This window comes from Typopeltis vanoorti, chromosome 1 (genome assembly GCF_054136105.1).
Source record: "Typopeltis vanoorti isolate ZY-2024b chromosome 1, IOZ_Tvanoo_1.0, whole genome shotgun sequence".
NCBI lineage: Eukaryota > Metazoa > Arthropoda > Arachnida > Uropygi > Thelyphonidae > Typopeltis > Typopeltis vanoorti.
The window spans coordinates 107,581,082-107,601,134 of NC_143549.1; the positions used below are offsets into that span (position 1 = coordinate 107,581,082).

The 20,053-nt window shown below is 35.4% G+C and overlaps 1 protein-coding gene across 2 annotated transcripts in view; it reads left to right on the forward strand.

Annotated features, from left to right (window-relative positions):
- Positions 1-19,322, forward strand: part of LOC150110298 (guanine nucleotide-binding protein G(s) subunit alpha-like) — a 57,290-nt gene extending 37,968 nt beyond the window's left edge. For both annotated transcript variants that reach the window (XM_090392607.1, XM_090392617.1), the window contains 4 exons: positions 738-917; positions 2,546-2,673; positions 9,258-9,319; positions 18,976-19,322. In XM_090392607.1, coding sequence (XP_090248733.1) covers positions 738-917; positions 2,546-2,673; positions 9,258-9,319; positions 18,976-19,173 — 568 coding nt within the window. In that variant the 3' untranslated portion in view covers positions 19,174-19,322. The remainder of the gene's footprint in view (positions 1-737; positions 918-2,545; positions 2,674-9,257; positions 9,320-18,975) is intronic.
- Positions 19,323-20,053: the final 731 nt, after the last annotated feature.

Consider the following 20,053-nt stretch of genomic DNA (forward strand, 5'->3'; position numbering starts at 1 on the left):
TATCTAACTTTTTGGAGACTGAGTGGGCAGTTATATCTCCACTGGTAACCAATCAGAGACAGATGGCCCAAGGCTATCACTAATTAAGCGGTACGCAGTGAAGAGAGACGGCTCAAATGTGCCGCCATCTCGTGGTCCCTAACCCTAACACAATATATTTTAATGTCTGAAATAATGTGGGTTCTACGGTCGATTTTCTTGAGTTTACAGGACGAAAAACCCGAGTTTCCGGGAGGAAAAACCTGCTTGCCCGTGCCAGAGATCGACTAACTCGGGAACCGGTCGAAAAAAGGCTTAAAAAAATTTCCTCTAGTCGCCGACTAGACTCGAAACCAAGACTTCCTTCATGCGGCCAAGCGCGGTGGTATGCAAACGCCACAATATGCGAAAAATTATTAATTATAAAGAAATTACTCCAGACTTTGAATATTGTTCTAACCGGGGTAGCATGAATTTCCTTATGCGCTCCCTAAATATTCTTGATTAGAGCAGTTGAATGACCATATATTTCATTTGTCATTTGTCGCTATTCATCTAAATTTATCATTAATTTCCCATTCAGTCTGTCAGACGCATGCAGTAGTTATTTCCTAGTTATATATATATATATATATATATATATATATATATATATATATATATATATATATATATATATATATATATATATATATATATATATATATTCTTTAATTAATTCTTTTTATTTAATTTATTCTATTTATTCTTTAATGCAGGATGTTTGACGTTGGTGGACAGCGATGTGAACGGCGTAAGTGGATTCAAGTATTTGATGGTATAACAGGTATATTATTCTTAGTTGCAAGTAGTGAATTCGATCTTAAAGTAAGAGAAGACAATGTAACCAACAGGCTTGACGAATCTTTAAAGTTGTTTGAGGAAGTTTGGTGTAGCAGGTATGTATTCAAGCGAATGAAGTAATTAACATTGATAACCTGTTAAAAATTCAAATTGGATTCAAAAAAGAAATTCTAATTAATAAATTCAATTATTTTTTAATATTACATGTGAATGAATGATTGAATTTTCCACCCACAGTACATATAATACTGTGGGTGGGCCAAGAGAGCTACATAATCCGGGAAACCCTGCTCTAGTGACCAAATATAATTCTCAAGCCACTTCAAGTTTTCAGTGTGCATAGTCATGATCGCATACTGCTGATTGAAAATCATTGATTGCCTGAAGACATTTACAAATACTCATGGAACAATGGAATTCGACTCGGAGGCATATAGACGGGAGAACAGAGATGTTATTCACTTGCCCAACCAGACTGATAAATTGATTTGAGCAATTGAAAGCCTTGTCTCACATTGAATATTATAGATTAAAGCCATATACATCACATAAACTAATATCTAACCAGTACTGTTTAGAATTAGAAATTGCAGTTCAATTGATCAGATTCTGCCAGCAACTCAAGCATCTCGAACACATAGTGTTCGAGATGCTTGAGTTGCTGGCAGAATCTATGGAAAACGTTCTACATGAACTGAAATTCACATATTAAAAGTGAGAAGGCAACGCAGATTAAATATAATAATGAAATTATTAACTGTTCAGCATTACGAAAATGCAACTAAAAGATAAGAGTGATATGCGGAGGAACTTCAGGTAATACGGAATACCACTCTGTGTGTATGTGTGTATCAAATGGTATTCCATATTACCCAAAGTTCCTGTATTATATCTACCGATTGCGAGTTCTTCAGCCGATTTGTGTGTTTTGTAGTAATCAAATCATGGCCATAACGAGAAGAATAGTGAGGAAGCAATCTCATTGCAGAAATTCTTCTCAGGTACTTCTTGACTACTATGTAGATTTCGGTGTCTGATTTTAAAAGAGAACGGAGGAGTTACAAAAAGAAAAAAGCTGTGTTTTCACATGGAGTGTGGAATATAAGTGATGCTAAGTGCACTAAAAATTAATGAAATTAATGATATTACCATAGACTATAGTGATTCGTGTTGAAGCAAAAGTTTGAATGATACTGAAAAGAGTCCAATTGAAAGGGCACTGAAATTCAAGGCCATACAAAATTTATCCTGGCCCATAAAACTAGACAATTGAGAGAATTGTCATTTTTGTCATATCCATTTGCTAAATGGATTCCAGACCAAAATTGAAAAAAATAAAAGGATATACTATCTTTTTTGCATATGAAGTAGCTATTTTTACTTCTCTACCAAAAATGCTACAATCATTGATTGCATTGGAGCATTTTTTATATTTAATTTTTTTATATTTAGAATTAGTATTTTTCCTTATCCCCATTATTTATTTATTATTATTTACAGATTATTAGGGTTTTTTTCTCTCGTTAACCTAATTATATGTGTCATATAGCACATGCATACTTATAATTTTCCTTGTGTTTTTTTAAATTATGCACTAAACATAATTTGGAATATTTTTATGTATTAAATATCTACGAGTATCATGCTCATCCAGAAACATGTTGACTTTTAATCACTGACAAGTATTTTTGAAAATTCATTTTTATCTACTACCTTCCTTTAGATTTCTACGTGATTCTGGTTTTATTTTATTCTTCAATAAACAAGATATTCTCAAAGAGAAAATAGAGCGGAATGTACTCCTGGAAGATTATTACCCAGAATATAAGAGTTACACCTATAAGTCATCAGGTACTTCGATCTTTATTATGTTAAATGTTTTATTAACTATTTATATAATACATTTTATCATTAGAATTTTGATAAATCCTAATCCCCCAATTATTTTGTCTGGAACAACTAATTATTGGTAATCAGCATTTTGATCAATTAAAAAATCAGTTTTTCAAAGAGCTAATGTTAGAATTTAGGGTAACGAGATAGTAACACTTGTCTACCAAAATCTCTCCCTTGAAATCGTTGGTTCATTGAGAACTATGAGCTGACAATCAGTGATGGCAGACCGGCTGCCAAATGATCTTCAAACCGTTAGGACTAAAGAAGTCCACTTATTCTCTTTGGGAATAAAAGGCATTAGAGTATTTATTTTTAAAACAATCACGACTTATTATCTTCAACAGAGACTGTTTTGGGTTTTTCATAGTATGTTGAGGTCTATTCTCTACCAATAAATGGAAAGTTGATAGTCTTTAATAAAAAAATTTCATTGACTGCAAATATACCTAACAACATTTGCAGTCGGTTAGAAGTATTTATTGATGCAGATTTTCAGTTACGAGGAAAATTTCCATTTCTCATGATTCAAAGAAATGTTAATTATTGTCAAATTCCAATATACTGAAAGTCTTAAGAAGAAGGTAAGAGCTTTTCCTATACTGTTGTGTGTGTGTGTGTGTGTGTGTGTGTGTGTGTGTGTGTGTGTGTGTGTGTGTGTGTGTGTGTGTGTGTGTGTGTGTGTGTGTGTGTGTGTGTGTGTGTGTGTGTGTGTGTGTGTGTGTGTGTGTGTGTACACTTTTTTTTATTTATATTAAGTATGTATTGAGTATAGAATTATTAAAACAAAGAGTTATCGGATCGGTTAGTTTAAATTACAACAAGGCAATTATGGGTATATACGAGATTCGAAATATTTGGAGGAAACTCTTATATTTCTGTCTGGCCTTTCAGCCTTTAATTTACCTTTAGTTATCCTATTTAAATTTATCTTGAGTTGAAAAGCCTTAATAACTGTTCAATACGATGGGAATCGAAGCCGGGTCTTTTCAACAAATTAACGAACCTTGTCAACTATGGAAAATAACAAACAAAAAAATTTGTAGATGAGTTTCATTGGATCTAGTTAAATTGTTTATCTCAAATATTAAAAATGCTGAGTAGGCCAAAGTTCGGACTCTGAAGTGTTAGTCACTTTTTAAACACAGCATCACTGATCATTAATAGTGTTGGTGTCTCCATGGCCTGAAATAGTTCTTACAATCGTCGTTGACTTTACAGCCATGATTGTAAGCAACTGCTAAGGACTATAGAATAGCTCACTGCTCTAACTATAAGGTTCAGTAAGTCATATATTTAAAATTCCACAACGTCAGTTCCATCTTTGTTTTCTTTATTGGACAAGGGGCCAACTGTACACAGCAAGAATAAATTATGAAACGTCCTAAAAGATTACTTTTCTTCTTTTCAAGTTGGAAAACATAGACATTTCTTATGATTAAATGGTGTAGGGGCAAGTGGGTTATAACCCAACGAAATAATCCAAAATTAAAATGCTGCTGAGACCTCTACAAGTGACATAGTTCAACAATTTTCGATCACCATGATAGAAATATACGAAAAGCAGGAAGATGGCTGCAATTTAGAAGCGACCACTTGGCCAACTTTATTTTATTCGAATAAAAATGTAAATTCTCCTCTGAAATTCCCAGAGCATAACAACAGTAGCAAAAACAACATTACCAGCAGAATTTCACTATTACTTCCTGTTTATTGACTGTTTCAGTAGCAAATTTAGGCACAACCAAACATAAATAGTATTACTGTAACTATCTGTGCGATTGCAAAATGCACCTTTTTTTTAGTTTGTCAAATGATTATCTGCAATTTTTCTTATTTTTTTTCCATATGTGATTTTTTAAGGAACTGTTTCTAAAAAAGAGCAGAATGAACGTTTTTGAGACTCGGTGATAAATTAGCCTAATTGCTCTTTTCTACATTGAAAATAATTTTCATTGGAGGAATTCATAGGTTAACTGCTACAGATGTAAGAATAATAATTCATTGGTTGAACGGATTTCTCATTTGTACTGATAGACAATAACGTCTGGAGCAGCAGAGAATATCTAATATTTGTGATATCTTTAATAGAATAATTTCAATCTTTCTTCACATAATCAAATGCCAGTGTAGCTCAGTGGCAGTGGCACTTGCATCCTTTGCGCTAGACCGCCCAAAGGTAGGCTTAAGTTCAAGTCTAGTTGCCGACTGGAGGAACTATTTCTGAGCCTGTTTTCGACCGGTTTCCCAGTTAGTCGATCACTGGCAAAGACAAGCAGGTTTTTTTCTCCCATAAACTCTGTTTTTTTTGTGTTGTCAACTCAAGAAAATGAACCGTAGAAACCACATTATTTCAGACAGTGACATATCCTGTTAGGGTTAGGTACCAAGAGATGGTAGTACTTTTTTTGCCTGTCTGTTCATCGGTGATACATATAATTAGTGATAGACATGGACTAGCTATCTCTGATTGGCTACCTATGGAGATTGAAGTGCCCACTCAGTCTTTAAAAGCTATAGAGTGTTTTGAGGTTAATTAAAAGTATGTGAAAAATGAAACAGCTACAAATACAGGCTATAATAGGACCTTTATAAGAACAGGATAACATATAACATATGTTGAAAGTGACCACCTTCTTCGTGAATGTAAACTAGCTTTTTTTACCAGGCTTGATCACCTTGTGAAGCACCTGTACACTGATGTTTTCAATTGCTGTTGAAATGTTCATTTTCAGTTCATCCAGTATGTGTGCAAGGATTATTTTGATGAGCAACACCTTTGAGATACTCCCAACAAAAAAAATATGGTGGTGGTGGTGATAAATCTGGTGATCGTGGAGACCACAATCTTTCGAGATGAGACGTCACATAAAAATTCTTAAAAAAAATGTACGGTACTATTCGATATGTGGCACATAGCACTGTCTTGCTGGAACCAACAATGGCGTTCGCTGACATCAAGGAGTGCCACAAAATGTGTTGGTAGATGGAACCATTCACCGTCGTTTAAAAAAAAATGGGTCCCACTATACGATGGCGTGAAATCGCACACCAAACTCCAATTTTTTGAGAATGCAAAACTTTTTCATGAAAAGCATGTGAATTTTCATATGACCAAATCCTATTATTTTGACTATTCACATACCCATTGAGGTGAAACTAGGCCTCGTCAATAAAGAAAACTCTATCAAGCATTTCTATACCACGTTCTTCAACGAATTAGCATAACCATCTGCAGACGATTATTCGTTTGCCTTTATCTGGGTCCTTCAGTTCATGGACTGAGTGTACATGATATGGATATAACCATGGTGCAGCTCTTTGAGCAATACCGTATGACAGTGATGATTGCATAACAAGTTTCTTGAGGATTTTTTGGTTAGGGACAGCTGCAGTGCTCTCTTTCCCTCATCCATTTTATCGGTTAAATGGAGAGTCTTCAGAAGCAACTCCTATCTGCAACAGATCCAGTTTCCCGAAAACGCTGCACTAATCTCGTTATGGTCGACTTCTGAGGGATTGCTGTGCGCGGATATTTCTCGTGAAATTCCTCGGAAACACGTGCTTATGAACGATTAGCGAATGAACTTTCCCAAACGAAAACTCGTTACGGCTGGGAAAAAAGACATTTCACTTCCACAATGAACAAAGCTACACTGAGAACAACCTGTACACGTCACAGTGAACTCGGCGTCTCCGATAGTTTGTAATAATATAATGGTGACATCTAGTGGCGTAAGGAATGAGTATAACTTTGGAAACAATTGGTACAAATTCAAACTTTCGGTTGCGCGACTTTATGATCACTCTGTAGATAGGGTTTAAAGGCCTCGCCTACTCCCTCTAAGAGAATAAAAGGCATTAACTGATTTTTGTTTCTTCGCATAAACATATATCACAAGTATGCTGACAGTTATCTCAAGAAGAGACATGCCTAGAGATTTATTTCGCTAGCGCCAAAAGTAAAAAGAATGGAAGAAAATATTTCTTTGTAGGAAGAAATATGAAAAAGTTTAGTTCTGTTAGCATTGACGTTAAAGTAGTTATAAGGACTCCAGTAAAGAAGGGTTCATAATTTGAGATTGCCGAAGGACAATTCTTGTTGAATTATTTAATGAGATGTTCGTAAAATTCATATTTTGACCAGACCTGTCATTACACGATTTTGATGACAACAGTTACTGAGTGAAACTAGAGATTGAATTTCCAGTCAACTGGAAAAGGTAGTCGATTTAGAATGAAAAGAGTGAACATGAGAGAACAGAAACCTGTGGTATTTTAGCTTAACTTGCAACGTGCGCAGATAAAGATCCAATTTGGCTGGAGGAGGGTTCTGGCACCCTCCAAAGAAAAAGAAAAAAAGACTAGAAAATTTTCCAAAAATCTTTTCCTAATTAAAATTCATTTTTTTATTTATGTTGTGTCATGTCTTTTATTTATATACTACTTATGAATTAACGGCCACATAAGGTGGGAATACCCTATAGCTGTCAGGAATCATGGCCGCTGTGAACACAACGCGAACGAAGTAGTGCTCTGGCGGACCGAGCGCTACTTCGTTTGCCCGAGTCGGGCCAGAGGAAATCACGGGTATCATATATTGGGGATCATTGCAGATGCTCAGTCATAGGTCGTATGCGATTGTTCTCAAATCGTCTACCCAACTCTTCCCCCCCCCATACTTGACTAAATGCTGTAGAAATATCGAGAGGAATCATTTGTTTCTCTACACATTTTTATGGCATTTTTTTCAAAGGCGGATGATATATAATCGAGATTTCCTGTTATTTGACATTTGCAGAACGCATACTGGCAGGTTATTTGTTGAGGGGTTTCCGATTTCCAAGATGTTGACTGATCATCGATTTCTCCATTACTTTAGAAAGAATGAGAGAAACTGGGAGGTAATGTGACGGCAAACATTTGTTCACTTTTTATCCCCCTTTTTTAAGGAATGGGTTAGATATGAACTCATTTCCGAGGTATGGGTGAAATACCAATGAAATAGGAATATAGAAACAGGCAACATTAAACAGGAACAGAAATCTTCTCAATCAAAAGATGCCATCGAAATCTCACTTTTTTTCTATATCTAGCACGAATAAAATTCTTCTGATCTCTTCCATAGAACAAAACAAAGGGAAACTGAATGGAAATTGATTTTAGAAAAGTAGGAAGACGATTATGGAGTTCATCGATGAAAGAATTGGAGGAATGGAAAGAAAATGAATAGAATTATTCATAGTGGAAGCCAATTGGAAAAAAAAAGAAAAGAAAAAGGTAACAATAGTCTTGGTACATCACAAGAAAGCACGAGTATTGTTTGGACATGCGAGTTCTCTTCATTTGGGCCCTTTCACAATTTGTTTAGGAGATATTAATAATCTGATTTGCTTTCAATCGTTTTGAGGAGTAATATAGAAAGTTGGAGATTTCATAAAAAAGCTATATGCTTGATTCTTCCCTCAGACAGTTTCAAAAATATTCTAAGGTCCTTCAATGGAAGCAGAGACAGAAGGAAACTGGAAATTTAAAACCTGTCAATTTGCTACATTAGAAGATATATATATATATAAACAATAAAAAAAAACATTTTTCTTGCAGCAATTTTGATAATTAAGTCTACGTGTGAGTATATAAACTAAAGTTTTTAGTGATAACTATTTTAGCAGCTCCAACTATTCTGGGGTTTCAGCACTTATTGATCATCTTTAAAAAAATGACGAGGGCTTTCTCGTATGGAATTCTTTTTTTAGACAAGAAAAAAAAATCTAAATTTGTTACAAAGTGAATATATGAAATTTAAGCGCCACAAATTCTGAACAAAGAGACAGCAGCAACTATCATATCCCACTACATTCTTCATGACGTACCATAAAAGTAAGTCCAACATTCTTTCTACTGTATTTTTTTTAAAAAAATTCTGTCTTATATATATATATATATATATATACATGTAGTGTATATAATCGGTAGACTTTAGAGTGGGTTCTGATCCATGGGTAATATGTTTGAAAAGCTTGCTTTAACACAACTTATAGGCAGGGCCTCCTTATCCACTGGGTTAAATGGGCTATAGCCCAGGGGCGCTATTGATCCAAGGGCGCTTAAGAACCGAGTATGTTTAAAAAATTTTTAATTAGAATTTTTAAGCTTTTTTTTCTACGTGTGTATTTTTATAAATACAAATAAACTACCTTTATTATATTATAAATATTGTTGAATTAAATAAAAGTGTGCAATGTCGAGATATTTTAAAATACATTTTTTTTTGCAATGAAAGTTATTTAATTATGTATTATTTAATTTTTACTCAATCCAATGTGATTAAGGTGCCAAATTTTTAGCCCAGGGCGCTCAAACTTGTTAAGACGGCCCTGCTTATAGGATACATAGAATTATTTATTTAAGTAAATGCACTAATATGAATAATTTATTTGTAAATTCATGACTATCAATTACATATCAATATCAATTAAATACTGATTATTAACATGTTTTTACCCCCATTCTATGAAATAAATAAATCATATCCTTTCTAGAAGGTAATGAGAAGAGCAGTGAATACGAAAGAGCTCGTTGTTTTATCAGGGACAAATTTTTGGTAAGCATGGAATTTATAATTACTATTTTCTATGAAAAAATCCGAATATATATATATATATATATATATATATATATATATATATATATATATATATATATATATACATACACGCGGATTTTTTTTCTATAAATATTATTATTATTATTCGTGACACCTCCAAGGAGACCGAAGACCCATCGCGGGAGGACACCCACTACACAACTGTATCCACCACTACACCGAGCCTCTACTACCAATCATCTCCATCAACGCCATCCACCACCCACCACCACAACTAGTATTTTTTGTCTGTAAATTGCGTGTGTTTTCTGAAGAGCCGATTTGTCTGTTATGCGGGATGAAAAACCCGAGTTTCCGGGAGAAAAAAAACCTGTTACCTCTGTACGAGATCTTCTAACTCACCTTCGATTGAAAAAGCCCACATAAAGATTCCTCCCATCATGACGAGAATCGAACTTAGACCAATTCCAATCGAAGGACGCAAATATACTGGAAACTTTTTGGACATTTGCGAGAAATTTGAAAATCTCGCAGATGAACCGCATAGCTAGAAATATCGAAAAAATTAAGAAAGAGTTAAGTAGGTTATGAATTTATAAAATATGAATATGTAGATACCAGTCTATTTTATCATTTAACATACACAGATCTATTATAAAAAGTTAAGAATTAGCATAACTCGTCGTGACGGGAGGAATCTTTATATGGATTTTTTCAATTCAAAGTGAGTTAGCCGATCTCATGCGGAGTTAGCAAGATTTTTTCTTTCGGAAACTCGGGTTTTTCATCCCGTATACAGACTAATCGGCCCTTCAGAACACACGCAATTCACAGACAAAATAATACTAGTGGTGATGGTGAGTAGTAGATGGCATTGATGTAGATGATGATGGTAGTAGAGGTTTGATATAGTGCTGAAGACGGGAGAATTGTAGAGTAGGTGTGTCCTCCCTCGATGAGTCTTCAGACTCCTTGGAGGGGTCACAAAATAATGACACTAATAATAACTTACTCACACAAACACTAACATGGTGCCATTTGGTCGAGAGAAATGTAAACAAACGTAAAGATGCAGTCACCACTGCATAAAATTAACTTATTAATTATTAAATTTATTTAATTAATTAGAATAAAATAAAAATTTTATAACGATTCATTCATTAGTGTATAGGCTAGGCTACCGTGAAGCAACTGTATCGATTGTACTAGGCTACCATAAAGCAATCATATTCCTGCTTCTTCGTTATCAATGCATGAATCGTTATACCTGTAAATAAATATGAATTTCTTTTTCAAGTTATCATTTCATTTTTCATTTCTTTTCATTTTTAATGTCTAGTGTTAGTAATACATAAAACATCTACTGTGTTTTTTATCATATAAGACAATATTGATATTGGTACTGACCAGTGGCACACTCAGGATTTAATCTTGGAGGGAGGGGGTCGAGTTGAGTAGACGATTTGAGAATAGTAGTATTCCGGTCACTCTGAACCAGATCAAGATCAAGATAAGATAAGGAATCGTGACGTGTTGTTTGTTCAGCTGATGACGTCATTGTGTGTGTGTGTGTGGCATCATGCGATTGGAATGTTTGGGATTTTTCTGGGGAACGTGTGTGTGACGTCACTTTGTTTGTTTTGTTAGCGCATGGAATTGTGGGTGATGTTTTGAGATAAGAAATCGTCTCGTGATTGGTGGAACCCTCTGAACCAAATAGGGGTAGGGTGAATGGGGGAATCGACGCAAGGGTCGTGGATGTGTGTTGTTATCAGATGAAGATTAGTGACATAATTTGTTAATTGTAAATTAGTGACGTTATAGTTTTGAATGAAAAAGCAAGATATATGAGTGGATAAGGATTCGTGGTGTGATTGGTGAGACACTTTAAACCAAACAGGGGTAGGGTGAATGGGGAAAGCAACGTCAGTGTCTTCATTGTATGTTGTTATCAGATGTAGATATGTGACGTCATTTGTTAGTTGTAAATAAATGACGTTATTGTTTTGAATGGAAAAGCAAGATATATGAGTGGATAAGGATTCGTGGTGTGATTGGTGGGACACTTCAAACCAAATAGGGGTAGGGTGAATGGGGGAAGCGCATCAGTGTTGTGGATGTGTGTTGTTATCAGATGTAGATAAGTAAATGGTTTGCATATGGCATTATGGGTGATGGATCAGGGATATCACATGGTGTGTTTGGTTAACGTAAAGCATTGTGGGTATGTTTAGAGATAAGGAATCGTGACGTTATGTGTTTGGGAATTTCTCGGGAACATATGTCTCTGTGACTTCACGAGGTGTTTTGGTTTGCCTATGGAATTGTAGACGATGTTTTGAGATAAGATATTTTGGAATTTCCCAGGGTGACACACATCGGTTATTGTTGTCAAGTTTTGTCTTTGGTCATCTATAGATGGCGGCACGACTTTTCCAATATAGTTTAGGGTATTTCTTTCCTGTTATAGCTATGGGAATTTTTAGAGTAGAGTCCAGATGGCGGCAGCGTTTAGTCCTTTTCAGAATAATTAATTATATGCTGGCGTCCCCTCAAAACGCACACTTTTTTTTTCTCATATACATAACTGATCCAAATATTTTGATTTGTCTACATTTAAGATCTTAAACTTCATTACTTTTCTAATTAACGTTATCTTTTTTACAAAATGTTAGGTTATTGGTATATTTTAGTTTACAGTCAAGAGAAAAATTAACGGCATTTAAAAAAAATAAATTAAAATAAACAGAGACTTAATTGGATTACAACTTTTGTATGTAGTCTAGAAATTCTAATGATAATTTAAATCACTTAAAGTCTTTCCAGAATGGGGTATCTTGATACTAGCGAGGTTTTCTGAAAACAATAGATATTCCAAATTGTTGATTTTTAATCATATGTGTGTGCAGCACAAAACACAAACACAAGCTCTGAAAATGCATTTGACTCTTTTTTCCTTATAGTTATTGTATGTTTCGTTAATTTCTTTTCGCATTTTGTCTCATACTATGTTTTCCGACAGTTCTGCCCAAATGACATCATAGATTTGAACTCTAAACGCCGTTTTGTTGACAGTACGTTACTTCCTGTTTGGAGTTCAGGGTTTTGTTACAGTATGGAATTCTGACAAATGAAATGAGTTTTTTTTTAACTTAACTGGATTCACAAAAAACTACAACACGCAATCATTTTTTTAAACCAATACATATAATTCTAATCAATAAATAAATTGTGTGAATTTCTTTTCCCCCTACACTGTAGATTTTCATATGTGTTGTGTTAGACCGTGTCATTTCTCTTCACTTTTTTGTTGAGCCTACTTGTGAACTTTTCTGACTGGGGAAATTGCACCGATGTTCAATTATCTTGAAGATGTCTGACTCATTTCTGCTCATTTGGTTTTTCGCTCTCTTTCAGACACCATGGGAACATTAGTTTAGACATTTGTAGATCATTAATCATTTTCTTTCACTGATGTATCGCGATATTCTTCAAAGGTAAAAACAGATCATTCTGGACTGTTGAACTATAGTTTTTACAGTAGAGGCAACAATTTTCCATTAACACCTGTCTTTTCCTGACTAAGATCCACCAGTGACCGACAAATTCGCATCTCTAGAAGCGTAGAGATGCGATTTTTTTACAATAACTAAACAGAATTGCATTAAAGTATAATGTTATGAATTTATATATCAATTTGTAATCAGAATAACAGTAAAGTTTCACTGTGGAAAACGCAAAAACAGCACACATCTTTGTTCATTAAGTTACAGATTCATATTTTATATTTTATATTGCTCAAATATAAAATCACCAAATGCTAACAGTCGACCTTTAATTCCAAGGCTCTGAACTTACTTAATTATGTAACTTAACTGAAATTTATTTATTTTTCTTTCTTTCGATAGCATTAGTAAGTTAAGTAACGAAAATAAGACAAACAAGGTTTTTTCGCATTCCCAACTAAACAAAAATTAAGACATTAAACTTAACACATGTCTGAAAGCAGGGTTATCATAAAAAATATACCAATAACCTAACATTTTGTAAAATAGATAACGTTAATTAGAAAAGTAATGAAGTTTAAGATCTTAAATGTAGACAAATCAAAATAATTGGATGAGTTATGTATATGAGAAAAAAAATTGTGTATTTTGAGGGGACGCCAGCTATAATCGATTATTCTTAAAAGGACTAAACGCTGCCGCCATCTTGACTCTGCTCTACTCTAAGAATTCCCATAGCTTTAACAGGAAGAAATACCCCAAACTATATTGGAAAAGTCATGCTGCCACCTATAGACAACCAAAGACAAAATTTGACAATGACGGATATGTATCACCCTCAGAAATTCCAAGATATCTTATCTCAAAACATCGCCCAGAATTCCATAGGCAAAAAAAAAGTGTGTGTTTTGAGTGGATGCCAGAATATAATTAATTATTCTGAAAAGGACTAAATGCCTCCACCATCTGGACTCTACTCTACTCTAAGAATTCCCATAGCTTTAACATCTCTGTGACATCACATGGTAATGTCACAGAGATATATGCTCCCCAGAAATTTCCAACCACATAACATCACGATTCCTTATCTCTAAACATCACCCACAATGCTATATGTGAACCAAACACACCATATCCCTGATCCATCACCTACAATGCCATGTGCAAACCATTTACTTATCTACATCTAATAACAACACACATCCACAACACTGACCACTTCCTCCATTCACCCTATCCCTATTTGGTTTGAAGTGTTCCACCAATCACACCACGAATCCATATCCACTCATACATCTTGCTTTTCCATTCAAAACAATAATTTCACTAATTTATAACTAACAAATTATGTCACTAATCTTCATCTGATAACAACACACATCCACGACACTGACATTGCTTCCCCCATTCACCCTACCCCTATTTGGTTCAGAGTGTCCCACCGATCACGACACGATTCCTTATTTCAAACCATCACCCACAATTCCATACGTTAACAAAACAAACAAAGTGAGTTCACACCCACATGTTCTCCAGAAAAATTCGAAGCATTCCAATCGCATGACGTCATCAGCTGAACAAACAACACGTCACGATTGCTTATCTTATCTTGATCTTGATCTGGTTCAGAGTGGCTACTCATCGCATACAACCTCTGACTGAGCATCTGCAATGATCGCTAATTCATAAGTAGTATAGGAATAGAAGACACGACACAGCATAAATAAAAAAATGATTTTTAATTAGGAAAAGATTTTGGGAAATTTTTCTAATGTTTTTTTTTTGCCTTTTTCTTTCGGGGGTGGGGCGAATTCTGGTCTTTAATCCAGGGGAGAATTCAGGTCTTGAAATTCACGCTTGCTCTTATTATCATTCAGGGAGTGAGAGGTATGATTGAAGTCTGATTAGCGGAATAATGAATTGCTGACCATTTAAAACTATATATTTAGAAATTTATGTACATTAAGCATACAATACCACATTTATTTTACAAATGATATTCTATCTTTTTTAATTTAGGTACTTGAATACAAATTCTACCCAATGATTCTTCTTTATGAACTGGTCAATAACCTCGTCATAAAAAGTTGGTTGTAACTTAATTTTCCCAAACAACACGCACACTTTTAAAAGCTGGCTGAAGCTCACTGGCTAGAGCTACGCTGACTGTATATGGCTTGTGTTTAAGCAACAGAGTGAGACGACGTGAAATGACTATGTCACAGTACTGCTGCGAGGACTTCGAAGCTCCTACAACCGAGCAAGCCAAAGTAGCTTTGACTAGACGAGCAAGCATCGGCCTTCGATACACAATGCAAAGCTCAATTATTGCCGCGCAAGCTTAAGACGTCTTCTGTCTACAAAAATAAAAGCCAAAATAAAATACAAAAAAAAAAAAAATAAATAAATAAATAAAAGTTAATAAATGCATGCATTTATTAACTAATAAATATTACTTCTTTCTCAATTAATAAGCTTGCACAGCAAGCATAGAGAATTCGCCCCTGCAGGGCCTCATTCCCTCCTCTGGGTGAGCCACTTGTACTGACAGACAGACGGTTCGTTCTGTAAACAGACGACGTAAACTTACGGAATCGATAAATAAAATATAGTACTTTAAATGTATTTTTTCTTCCTTATGATTTTCTTAATAAGATTTTCTTTTCTCTAGCTTACTTTATTGTAAGAATACAGTATATAATACATTATAGAACATATAAAATATGTGTTAATCGACTGTTTATGTTATCAGTGAGGCTTCCGGAAAGTTATAAGTTATTCAAAAGTTATATGCAGATTTTCGAACAACGACTGGGTTCGGCATCCGTAACCCCCGCGTTGTTCAAGCTCAACTGTACACACAAGTATCTTGGCCAAAAATTAGAATGTAAAGGGTATTGTAATTTCAGGGAGGATAGAAGGAACAGGCAAAGAGGTGGGGTATTGCTGATGACAGCTGCAGAATTACAACCAACAAAATTAGAAGTTAATTCATTTGAGACTGTCTGCTGTGAGATAGAGGCAAATAGGACAAAATACATTGTTGGGTGCTGAAATAGACGGGGGGGGGTCCACAAGAAGATGTATCGGCAGATTAGCACAATGAATGCAGGCAGAACAATTATCATGGGAGACTTTAACTATGGGGACATCGATTGGAGGGAGGAAAGGGGGGGACATAGCAAGATAGAGGTGGGATTTATACAATTGCTAAGAGATAATTAATGAAAGATATCTTACAGATGCTGTTTCATGATCCAACATCCTCAGATCAGATCCTCAAACCCCCTTGTTTCTTCTATAAGATGGGACAAGGGGGAGGTTGAGGGTGTTGGTTCTGATAACAGCATCAGAAGATGTATCCTTAACCAAGGTAGTCACTCTGTCTCTAATTGGGGAAAGTGGCCATGCGGTCTTGTTCTGGGAGGTTGCCAAGCATGGAGTTCTCTGTCAAGAGGAGATTTATATTCAACTATGAGGCTGGTGATTATGAGAGGCTCAGGAGTCATCTTGGAACAGTGCCGTGGCTTGAGAAGCTACAAAGAAAGAATGTCAGCAGTGCATGGCAAGTGGTCAAAGATTGCTTGAGAGTAGCAATATCAGACTGCATATCCAAGGTCAGGAGGATAAAATCAAATTGGAATTAAGTGGATGAGTAGGGATATAATAAAGCAAGAACTGCAAAAAATAAAACGTTGTGGAGAAAAAATAAAGAAAAAGTGATCATAATACTCATGAGCAGTACAAAGTGCAAGCAATAAGACTGTTAGTATGGTTTAGTAAAGCCAAATCAGACTATGAGAGAGAAGTAGCATAAAGGTCAAAGTAAACCCAAAAGTTTTTTCGTTATGTAGCAAGTAAGAGGAAAAATTACTATGGTAGAATGACTTGAAACAATACTCATGGTAGGAAGGTGAGTGAACCAAAAGAAATACTTGAGTTACTGAGTGATTATTTCGCAATGGTGTATCATCCAGGTGGTGATTTTACAATTGCTGATGTTACATAGATGCATATCAACATTGAGGTAGATGAACAGGAGGTGTTCAGCATATCAAAAAATACGAATCTGAACACAGCAGTCGGACTGGATGGCATATCAGTCCGTGTACTACGTGAATGTGCAAGAGAATTGGCATTGTCCCTGACGAAGTTATTCAATCTCTCTCAGCTTTGGCAGGGTTCCAAGGGAGTGGAAAGAGGATAAAATAGTACCATTGCATGAAGGTGGCTCCAAAAAGAGGTAGAGGTAGCAAACTACAGACCATTTAATATATTGGGTGTGGTTGTAAAAGTATTGGAAAAGCTGGTGAAAGTTAAATACAACAGTGAATGGATAGGGATGCGATACTGTATAGCATGGCTTTGGATAGCATGGCTTGTAAAGGTCTTAGTAACTCATTCACATTTTATATGTTGACAGCAGAATTAGATAAAGGTAATGGCTACACCATGATTGCCATTACGACTTGCCAAGGCATTGGACAAAATATCACATGGAAAAAAATATTACAAATCTGGAGCAAATGGGAATGGAGGGGGGAATGGCTGTCGGACAGACACCAGAGAGTAGTATATGGTGGACTGGAATCCAGGAGAATGACGGTGACTAGTGGAATACCTCAGGTTCGGTACCAGAGCCATTATTGTTTAATTTGTTCATCAGTAACATAGGGAAAGATTTAAGAGGGGATATTCAGTTGTTTGCTGATAATGCAAAACTGGGGGAGAGCAATAGTTGATAAAGGTGATGTAGATATCCTGCAGGATGATTTCAATAAATTGGCGTTGTGCGAAAAGGATAATGATTATAAATTTAATGTTGCAAAATGTAAGGTTATGCACTTCGGGTTGAAAAGGTTGCATACAGTGTATCTTATTGATGATACTGATTGCAGGAAATTGATGGAGTTAGAGACTTGGGGATAATGGTGGACAAAGAGTTGAACTTCAGAGGGCATATTGCAAAAGTTGGTAAAATAGCTCAAGGAATTATTTGGATATTGAAAAAATGCTAACAAATAAAGGTGAGGAAGATTATTATTATTATTATTACTTGACACCTCCATGGAGTCCAAAGACTCATCGAGGGAGGGAATCTACACTGCAACTCTCTCCACATTGAACCACGACTACACCAACGCCATCTACAATCTACCACTAGCATTTTTCACAGAAAATCACAAACATCCATGCCCACGACGGGATTCGAACCCGCAGCCTTTTGGCTGGAGAGCGGATATGCTGACCACTCGGCCAACCAGGCTGGCTCCATCTTTATAAGGCCATTGATTGGCCACATCCTGACTACTGTGCACAAATTTGGTTAACTGGGTTTCTTGGGAGACCAGGAGGTGGCAGAGGGATTCAAAGACGAGTGACCAAGATGGTGACAAGTCTGTGGAATATTATGAGGACAAGTTGAAGGTTTGTGGGTTACAAAATTTGGTTGATAGGCAGAGGAGAGTGGACATGATAGAAATTTTTAAGATATTAAAGGGGTTTTATAAAATTGATGCAAGTAAAATTTTTCAATATATGACAAATAGAGAACTATAGGCCATCCATGGAAGTTGTGTAAGAGTGTGGTTACCAGGGGGTGTGCAGACCAGATTTTTTGCATGGAGAATAGTGAGTGAGCGAGTGGAATGGATTGCCAGAATTGATTGTGAGTTCTGACAGTGAATGGATTCAAGGAGGGGTATGATAAGATGTGTGTATCATGGTTGATTTGGGTCTCCCGGATTAATGAGTCTCTGGCCTCCATGGGGATGCTGTAAAATAATAATAATAATAATATATTGTGCTACATTCCTTCTTCAAGGCAATATTCAGTTTCAATAATGAAGAGGAACATCTCCAATTAAGCTAATCAGATCAGCCTGGTTGACCAAGTGACAAAAATATCCACTCTTCATAAAATTCCACAGTGGGCATGGGTGTTTGTGATTGTCTTTATATAATCACAAATGCCATTCCAGTTATTAGCTGAACATCTAAATTATATTCGTGAGTATAATATCAAATTCAAATACTTACCTGTCATTTTGAAAATAATTTCTGTCTCTTTATATTATTTGAACTAATCTAATTAGATTAATACTGTTATTCTGATCCTTCCCTTTACTGATTTGATTATACTATCAGATGTTAACTAAGAAGCCATACCATCAAGGAAGAATCAGCTTACCAGATATCCATCCCGACGTTCCGATGGAGCCCATATCACGCAAATGCTTTTGGCATTTTACCACTGCTACAGACACCAATAATGTGGAAAAAGTGTTCAGTGATGTTCATACCATGATAATTATGTGGAACTTGGATAAGATTACACCTAGTTAATCGTAAATGATTTTTGAACAGGGACAGAGTGAGATTTACCTATTGTGTATCACAATTTTCAAGATATATAGAATGGTAATACTCATTGTAAATTATGAATTCAGAATTCTACATATATGTACATGCATAAAATCTGTTGCCATATTGTCTACTGGAGTTCGTTCTCATCCTCTTTTTCTGAAACACACACACACACACACACACACACACACACACACACACACATGCACGCACGCAAATCATTCTTGTTGGAATACATACAAAGACACTGTTTCTCATGTATGACTCGTAGTGACAGTTTCATTTGAATTTATCATTGGACTGTAAAGTATTTTTTATACTCAGTTGTAGCAAATATTGACAGCAGTGACTCTTTGGTTCGAAGAATTACTTCAAATATGTTATTTAAACAAATGAAAACCAAACACGATCTGATATAGTGAACAGATCTGACTGTAATTGTTTGGAGTAAGCACTACATCTGGCAAAATTCAGATTCATTTTTCTATTTGATGATTATCTCACAAACCAAACATACACAACAAAATCATAAAAACTTATATAGAAATTCTCATCTCTTAAGACCATTGTGATTTAGTTGTCTAATTAATTATAAACATGCTGATTTACACCAACTCACCAATAATAAGCTACATGCTTTCATCTTCATTTAGATTACCCTTGTACCAAAGTATATACACCAGTCTCTGACTTACATAAGAGTTATGCTCCAACTTTATGTGTCAGATTTAATCCCTTTACCCGTTAACTATACCTATCGTTTACATGTAAATGGCAATGCATTAACATGGTTTAAAGGTAGTTAGTTTCTGTTTGTTTCAGTCGAAGAACTCACACGCAATTTTAATTTCAATATGTA